This window comes from Papilio polytes, unplaced genomic scaffold (genome assembly GCF_000836215.1).
Source record: "Papilio polytes unplaced genomic scaffold, Ppol_1.0 DF824158.1, whole genome shotgun sequence".
Taxonomy (NCBI): domain Eukaryota; kingdom Metazoa; phylum Arthropoda; class Insecta; order Lepidoptera; family Papilionidae; genus Papilio; species Papilio polytes.
The window spans coordinates 1,153,805-1,162,475 of record NW_013525046.1 but is presented as its reverse complement, the minus strand read 5'-3'; the positions used below and the strand labels follow the sequence as shown (position 1 = coordinate 1,162,475).

General features: G+C 31.7%; 2 protein-coding genes across 2 annotated transcripts in view; one reads left to right on the top strand and one right to left on the bottom strand.

The window, feature by feature from the left end:
- Window positions 1-5,425, bottom strand: part of LOC106111613 — a 6,979-nt gene extending 1,554 nt beyond the window's left edge. Inside the window, exons 1-4 of the mRNA XM_013293746.1 lie at window positions 2,636-5,425; window positions 2,482-2,544; window positions 1,413-1,746; window positions 394-1,065 (exon numbers count right to left, since the gene is read on the bottom strand). Coding sequence (XP_013149200.1) covers window positions 394-1,065; window positions 1,413-1,746; window positions 2,482-2,544; window positions 2,636-5,334 — 3,768 coding nt within the window. The 5' untranslated portion in view covers window positions 5,335-5,425. The remainder of the gene's footprint in view (window positions 1-393; window positions 1,066-1,412; window positions 1,747-2,481; window positions 2,545-2,635) is intronic.
- Window positions 5,426-5,737: 312 nt separating this feature from the next.
- LOC106111488 (DDB1- and CUL4-associated factor 8) overlaps window positions 5,738-8,671 on the top strand; it is an 8,763-nt gene continuing 5,829 nt past the window's right edge. The window contains exons 1-5 of the mRNA XM_013293606.1: window positions 5,738-6,086; window positions 6,159-6,495; window positions 7,180-7,433; window positions 7,513-7,686; window positions 7,977-8,214. Of these exons, the coding sequence (XP_013149060.1) occupies window positions 5,969-6,086; window positions 6,159-6,495; window positions 7,180-7,433; window positions 7,513-7,686; window positions 7,977-8,214 (1,121 nt within the window). The 5' untranslated portion in view covers window positions 5,738-5,968. The remainder of the gene's footprint in view (window positions 6,087-6,158; window positions 6,496-7,179; window positions 7,434-7,512; window positions 7,687-7,976; window positions 8,215-8,671) is intronic.

The window sequence follows — 8,671 nt, the reverse complement described above, 5'->3', positions numbered from 1 at the left end:
AAATGGGTTATAACGCCCTCTGGTGGGCGCTGGACAACAAAAGGGAGATCTAGGGTAAGAGGAAAATCTGAAGTCTGTTAATTATTATTTTAGAATAAAATATACCCTTAACAGTAAAGTTAATTAATGCTCGCCCTGAAGAAGGACCCCCGGAGGGTCTGAAACTAGTCAGTGCCGTCAACGGAGGATAAAAGCGTGAGTTGAGCCGTTTTTAATTTTCGCCTAAAGATAAATCTCATTTAGAAAGTAGATTAGATTCTACAAGGGAAACTGTTATTGAAGTTTTTAAGTTAAAAAATTAGGGTCAAAATAACAGATTTTTAAAGTGTCCGTTAGACTAAGTTTGAAAAATTCTGTATTAGTTTATTTTTATCATAATGTTAAAAGGACTACCTTATCTTGAAGTTCATACATATTAATGTCACTCATATTCTTCCATGGAACATATTTCTTTTGAATAGTCCCTTTAGATTCATCCTCTTGTACGGCTTCTTTCATTTCGGTCATCAAACTCTCATAAATATTATCATGCCTTTTTTGATATCTAGTCCATTCTGTTTTAAACACACTCTTTGACACCTTCGCAAAGGAATTATCATCAATCTCTTGTAGAATATTTTTTATAAAGTTTTTATCTACTTTTTCATTGATATACATCTCACAATATCTGGGTAGAAAATAAAATATAAAACTTGGTATAAAGTCTATGACTAGGTCGAAATCGTTAGCGAAATAATCTTTCTGTAGTTTTATAAAGCCCTTGTCTATTGAACTGTCTTCGAAAGTTTTTCTTATAACTTGTACGGTAAAATTATATTTGTCAGATTTAATTATATTTAAATCGTATAATTTTGTAGCGAGATACTGCGCATGTAGTCTCAAACTAAATATTTGTCCCATCGTATGATAAAGGAGGGTGTCCATAACAAATTCGTATTCATCGCTTTTTAAAGACGCATGCTTTATTCTGAATTTAATTATCCAATAAAGGATAATAAATTGTGACGTCAAAGGTATATTCTTTGACTTAAAATGCTCTACCATATTCTTGCCAATTTGGACTTCCTGAAAAAATATACAAAACATTACTTTATATACGAAAATATAAAAACAATTGTATTGTAGAAATTATTTTAAATAGGTATTTAAAAATAAAATAAAACGAAATTGTAAGGAGGGATGGGAGGTGCCCCTTCCAAACCCCCTCAACGCCCATTAGCTAATTCTTATGGGTTTTAATGCCTTAGTGAAATGTACTTAATCTATGCGTAATATAATAAAGAGGAAATATTTGGACTTTTGTATGTATTGAAATAACTTAAAACTACTTCATTTTTTTTTCAAAAGTAATTTCACCTATTAAAGGTTATGTTATTGCTGAGTAACGTAGGCTACAGTTATATATTACTTACCTTGAAACAGTAGTAAAGAGCTATATACCACTCTAGGCATATTCTAACACTCGGTTGATGTGGTATTGATCCTAACATATCCATGCACCAGTTTGCAGCATTATCCATACTAACATCTCTCGATTTCAACAATATTAGAAGCAAAGTCTGCATACCCGTTAATAATATTCTATGTGATTTTGAATTACCATGATAGCGTTTTTTACTTGTAAATACAGTATTTATTTTATTTATTATGTATGTTATTATTGTGTTTAAAACATCTTTATCATCGACTTTACTTAATGCAGAATATGATAAATATTGTATGTGAAAATTGAAGTGGACATCGAAACTGAAAACATAATTTTGATTAAGGAGCAAAACAAGTAAATAACAATTGAGAATGTCAAGAACTGAATATTATTTGATTGGCTTATAAGACAATTATGATACTAGAGAATAATAAAAAAAAACTTAAGTAGCTTATTTGTTCTAGAATATATTCATCAAGTTTTTTTAAGCTATTAGGGAGATACAATCTAACATCCATCCATCAAAACTTTCGCATTCATTTAGAAAGATAGTAATACTTGATTTTTTTTTATAACATAAGGTGGCAAACGAGCAAGCAGTCACTAGAGTCCGCCAAAATGGCGAGGCGACCGCTGCCCATAGACATCCGCAATTGCAGATGCGTTGCCTACCCTTATATGATGGAGGAGGAGACGCACATAAAGAGGATATTTCCCCTTCCTATGCATCTCCTCCACCGTCAAATCCACTTCCCCTTCCCAACCTCTCCTTATAAGAAAAGGATGTAAAGAGAAAGGGTCTTAAATTAGGCCTCCGGCTCCACCTATCAGACTAATAAGACTCATCAGACTAAAAAAGGAAATTGCTTTCATTTCACGCCTGTTTTCTGTGTGGTCGTGGTATTACACCGGGCGTGCCGGCCTATTCGTGCTTAGATGTTAAAGCGGGCACTACCACTAATGAAGACAGAAGGCAGAGCCCAGGATAGCAAGCTGATGGCGCCCTCTGCCTTACTTTGGGAAACAAGAATAAAGAAGAAAGATGTGATTCTTACCTTTTATTATCAATGCCATATTTGTTTTGATTTAAAATTTCAATCGATAGGTTATCGGTGATCCTGGAAAAAAAAAATTGAATATACATAAGTCGTAAAAAATCGATTTAAATAAATAATCAATTAATTACATACCATAATTGAGAAATCTCACCTCTGATCTTTTCTAGGTATAGGACAATAGAGTAAAATATCACACAGAGCATATATCATTGGCCCAAACTTAGACAGATCTTTCCCATTAATTTGTCTCATTAGAAAGAATAATGGAGTATTTTTTATTGGACCATATTCAATTATTTTACACCAATACGCTAGCAACAGATTATTATATTCAGGCTTACTTAATAACGCATTTTCTGTGATTATGTTTACAAATTCTTCAATACATTTGATATATTGATTATTCGTTTTTAATTCTTCTATCTCTTTCCACATTCTTTCTAAAAATACTGACAAATCAAATACATCCAATATTGGTATAACTTCTTTCATAATTTTAAGTATCCAAATTAAACAACCATAGCCACCGCATTCTACTGCATTGTCAATAAAGCTTGTAAACTCTTTTGATACAGTATTCACATTGGTTTTATTAATTTTAATAATATTATATAAGATTTCACAATACTTTTCATATAGAATGTTTTTAAGTCTCCCACTTCTTTCTTTTCCATTAATATTTTCCAATCCTGTTTTAGTTAGTTGTAAGAATTTGTCCAAAGACAAAATTTCATGTCCATAATACTCTATCATCAATGGACTTGTTAATAAAGCACTCAGAATATTCACAGATAATATTCTTACTTCTAAAGCTATGTGAGTATCTGTAAGCATTAGAATACATGACTTATACACTTGTAATACAGTCTCTATTGAATTGTAATCACTTAAATTAGTAATCATTGGTTTTAAGCCACGGAATAATGTGTTAATCTCTTGTACAGTTAGATATTTATCATTTCTCAACAGAGAAATCAAGTATTCGAGGATAGTTTTATATGCTGTCGCTGTGATTAGATTTATGTTCTCTATTGCTGAATTATTCTTTCTTGTTGTCTTACTAAAAATATATGTTAAAGATACAACATCATCAAAGCAATTCATTTTATCAGCAAATTGTCTTTGGTTGATGTCTTGGATGTTCAAAATCATTTTATTAATCAATGTTAGTAAACCGGTAACTTCTACAGGATGTGTTTGAATGTAAAACAAACCAAAATCTATAGTCTTTTCTGCTGTGGTTATTAAAATGAATAAAGATTGTATATCATTTGCTTGTAACAATGTATTTTCTCTTAAATACATTATCAATGGGTTATTATTCCTACTCTCTTCTGTATATGATTCAAATTGAAAATGTGAATATAAATTCAAATATTCTCTCCAATGCAAACCTTTACAACAGTTGCCAACTAAATGTGAAATATTAACAAGAACTGCTTTCCGTATTAATATATTATTGCATGATATTTTTAAAATATTCAATATCATTTGGGAGATGCTTGTTTGATCATATTTGCTTACTAAATCTTTTCGCACACATGCTAATACTTCGCTTAGATGAAATAATGGAACTGGTGCCCATTTTATTACCGGCATTGTGGTAAGAATACACATGAAAGTTTTAATATCAGAAAACACATTTGACAGTGTGTTTTTGAGTGTATTATAATCAGTATTCTTATCGAAGAGGTAAGTATCATTAAACGCTTCTAGAAGTGTCTTTGCCTCAGATGCGACATATATTTTACTCTTCAATCTATTTTCTATACATTTTAAACGAACTTGTGTGTTATCATGTTTCAAACCAAGATTAAATATACAATTTAACCAACATTCCGGCATATCTTTTAATGTTTCAAGAAGTCTTAAAGATGGAAGGACAATATTACTTTGTTTTTCTTCTAAGCTATCTAGTATTATAAAATAATTGTCCCACATAAGTTTCTGATCATCTATATTTTTGTAATTCCATTTAAATATAATATTATCCTCTGAGCTTATAAGAGCATCTTTTTTAAGGAACCTCAAATAATCTAGTGCTCTTTTAGCCAGATATATAGACATCTTTCTGTCAGATAAATCAGACATTAATCCATCCAAAATGATCTCCCAAAATTGATGTTTAAATACAATTTCTGATTCTAAAGTTATTTTATCATCTACATTAGGCAAATAATAGTCTGAAAGACAACTCAGTGTTTTAAGACCTATTTCTGTTTTATTATTTATCTTTAAAAGGTATTTCCAAATTCTATCCAATATTCCATAGCCATGGACACCTTTAAAGAATAATGGAACTGTCTTGGTTAAGAAATATCCTTTGAGTTTATCATCATTACTATATAGAACATTCTCCAGTGGTACTTCCAGAAATGGTAGTGTTAGAACATTACTACTGTTTATAACTGCTTCAACAATACTACTGCAAACTTTTAAATTTATCAGTGTTTTTGTAACATGATCATTATTGCTCATCAATGGTTTAACAGGCTCTGTTGGTAACTCCATATTGCATAAAATTTGTTGCACTAAATGTTCCGATTTAGATACTAAAGTATTCGGATTTAGAGATAGTACAACTTGAATTATTTTACAAATATTTTCCACATTATCCTCTTGTAGATTGCTTAATAATTTACTTACGAAAGAAAATTCTTTATCATTATCGCATTCAGAATCTTCTCTTAAATTAATAAGTTGTTTATATTTTAACAGATTTAATGCATTCGTAAGATGGTTATCGATGAAATTTGATCTTTCCATTATAGCTGTCAATCGAGTATCAATAACTTCTTCATCTAAGTCAAGTAGATCCATAAAGGATATTAAATCATCACGGGGAAGCATTTTCTGTGTTATAATTATTAAATACACTTAATAATAACAATTCGGCAAATCAATCCATGTGTTTGTTTCTGTTTACGTTCAATAATTCTTGACAGTTTTTTGACGTTGAACAAAGATGAAATAGCAAAATATATGCATTCAAAAATCAATTATTTTATTTAACTTAATTTTTATCATAGTTTTTAGCCAATAATTTTACTAAAACAAAATGGAGTATATTTCGCTTAAATTTTGTATTTAATTTCAGATGTTACTTCTAACACTTGAAGACAGACACCAAATGTAGAGTCTAGTCACGAAATGTATTTTGTAGAAAATTAGCAAAATCCAGTCTACTTTTGTTAACCTAATTTGAAATATATGATAACACTTGCATTTTGGGTAAATCTGGATGAACCAAAACTTTTGATATTCTTTACGACTTCATACGTCGTTTTTTTGGTTTTTGGCATAGAATAAAAATCATTAAGTCAGAAAAAGAATAGGAAAAAATTCCATCCTTCATCTCATTGAATTATTGTTTTTATTGATGTAAAATAACGTCGTGGGCTGTTTAGTTTAACATTTTAAGTGCTAAGTTTCGCAAGTTGAGTGTTATTAGTTTTTCTGTAAGCTGCTATAAACTTAGGCAAATATGGAAGATAATTCGTCTAGCGATGACGAGGTTAACGAATCTACTACAAGTCGAAAAATGAGTGGAAAAAAGTTAAAATTAAACGACGGGAGCTCTCAAAACAGCACTAAGGATGCAGGTATTATCATCATTCTTAACAACATTTTAGCATTTTAATTACGTAAATAACATTTCCCTCTTGCCCTTTTAGCTGCGGAGGGTAGTAATAAAGAAGAGGTGGTAGACAGTGGTATATCCCCTGATAAATCTGAAAGTACGAGTAGTGATGATCTTATGTCCGCTTCTGGACCTTCTAATGTCGTAGTTAACGTTGGTACATCTGACAATATGGTTCGGGTTATGATGCAAAATCTTCGTCACCCCGGTCGCGATAGAAATTACAGAAAACGAAAGACTCCAGACTCAGATGAGTCTTCCACGGACTCTGATGATTTCTCTAGTGAAATGGGTGTAGCCCAATACGATAATAATGCTGATGAAGATATGCAACATCTTTTAACCATTATTCACCAGGATTCATCAAGTTCGTGAGTATTATTTAATAACTTAAGTGACGGAAAGAACAAAATAATTCATGTAAGTTGTTACATGTGTAACTCTCACTATGTCTCAAATTAAACATATACTTTACTAATTTTTTATCACAACTCGCATCTCAACATCATCTCCCCTGCCTTATCCTACTCCCGTAGGGTCGGCGCTCCAGGTTTTCGTCCTCCAAATAACTCTATTATCCGTCATCTCAGTCACCTGTGTGAAGTAAAAAAATACAAAATACTTTCAGACTATGTTCTACATGTTTTACAAACTTAATTAAGATCTGTTGAGACATTCTAGAGATACCTTCTAACAAACATCCATACATCTAAACTTTCACATCTCTATTAGTAAGATTGACAATAACTTTGATTATACAAAAAAACACTCATGGTACAATAAAGTTGATGCATATTTAAGCTAAAATGTATTTGAGACATTGTTATTAATGACTAGCTGATGCTTGCGACTTCGTCCGTATCAAACTAATGATTAAATAAAAAAAAATCCATGTTACTCCCAGATCAATAACCTTTCTAACAGTGAAATTAGTAAAATCAGCCTGGTACTTTTTTAATTATTTCAATACATACAAAAATTGAACAAAACAATTCTTTCCTCCTTTATTAGTATGGATAAGACATATTAATTATTTTTCTATGTCCCTTATACAGAAGTTCTAACAACAGCAGTAGTACAAGTGGAAGCAGTAACAGTTCGTATAGCAACTACAGCTTTGAGAGTGATAATCTCAACTTCCAACCAATGGACTCGAGTGATGATGATGGCCTCTGGTCTCACAATACCGGCCTTAATGCTGTCCTCCAGAATGAAGAAATGTTAGCAAACAATGCAGATGGACTATTCGGTCCACTTCCTCAAGTGCTATTGAAGGATAAGCCTAAACATGATTATATGATTGTAAAGGGTGAGTATTGAAAATTTCAGATATTGAAAAAAAAAGTGTACATAAAGAGCTTTTTATAGTAGATTTTTTTTTTCTGCAGAAGTAGTAAACCGTGAGATGGGTCTGAATTTTCCCAGCGGTAAAACATCACAGAGCCCAATGAAGTTTGAACAGAAGTTCTACGGGTCACTTCATGCAGTTTACAGACTCGAGAAGCTGCATAGTCTCAATAAACATAATGGATGTGTTAATTCTATTAATTTCCACCCTGAGGGTAAGATATATTTATATGCATACTAACAAGTTTGTGGCATTAAAAAAATAGTACAAGTCAGCGAAATGTGTCAGTTATCAGAGCTTATAGCCAAGATTTCGTCCACACAGATTTATAAAAACTTGTCTGTCTCTCCCTCTGTTTCTTTTAATGAATTGTGGGCCCCGTTAAACATACAAACATAATAAGTAGCCTATAAATTGTTCCAAATATCATTCATCTGTACCAAATTCCATCCATTCATATTTTGACATTTAAGATTTAACTTCTATTTGGTACTTTCTCCGCAGGTCATCTTCTAGCATCGGGTTCTGATGACACAAATGTGATTGTTTGGGACTGGGCCCGCAACCGTGCTCTGCAGACCATCAAGACGGGGCACAGGTCTAATGTATTTCAGAGCAAGTTCCTCTATCTCAATGCTCGGAGTCAGCTGAATATTGTCACATGTGCCAGGGATGGACAGGTAAATAAATACCAAAGAGAGCCATACATACACATAATTATAGTAAACTCAAAAATTTTATCTTACTAATGTTATAAATGATAAAGTTTAGATGGATGGATGGTTGTTTGTTAGAGGTTGTAGCCTAAACTGCTGAATGGATCTCGATGAAATTTGGTACAGATGTAGAGGATAGTCTGGAAGAAAGGATACTTAGTTTTGTTTCATCTATATGTGTACACTCAATATATCAACAAAATCAAATTTTCTTTTGAATAATAAACAAAAAAGTACTCTTTGCTTGAATAATATAAAGCTGGAACATTTTGTAAAGATGTATCAATATTAAACAATTACTATGAATGCTTAGGTCAAGTTGTAAATCATAACCATATAGTTTAATTTCCCAATATTGGGGATTTCCAAAGGTGGGATTTTTTTGGTTGGTAACTCTTAAACTAGTAGGCACTGTCAATGTCAAAAAACTACCTTAAGCTCCTTGTCGGTTGTAAATGCTCGGTTAATACTTTGCCAAAACAG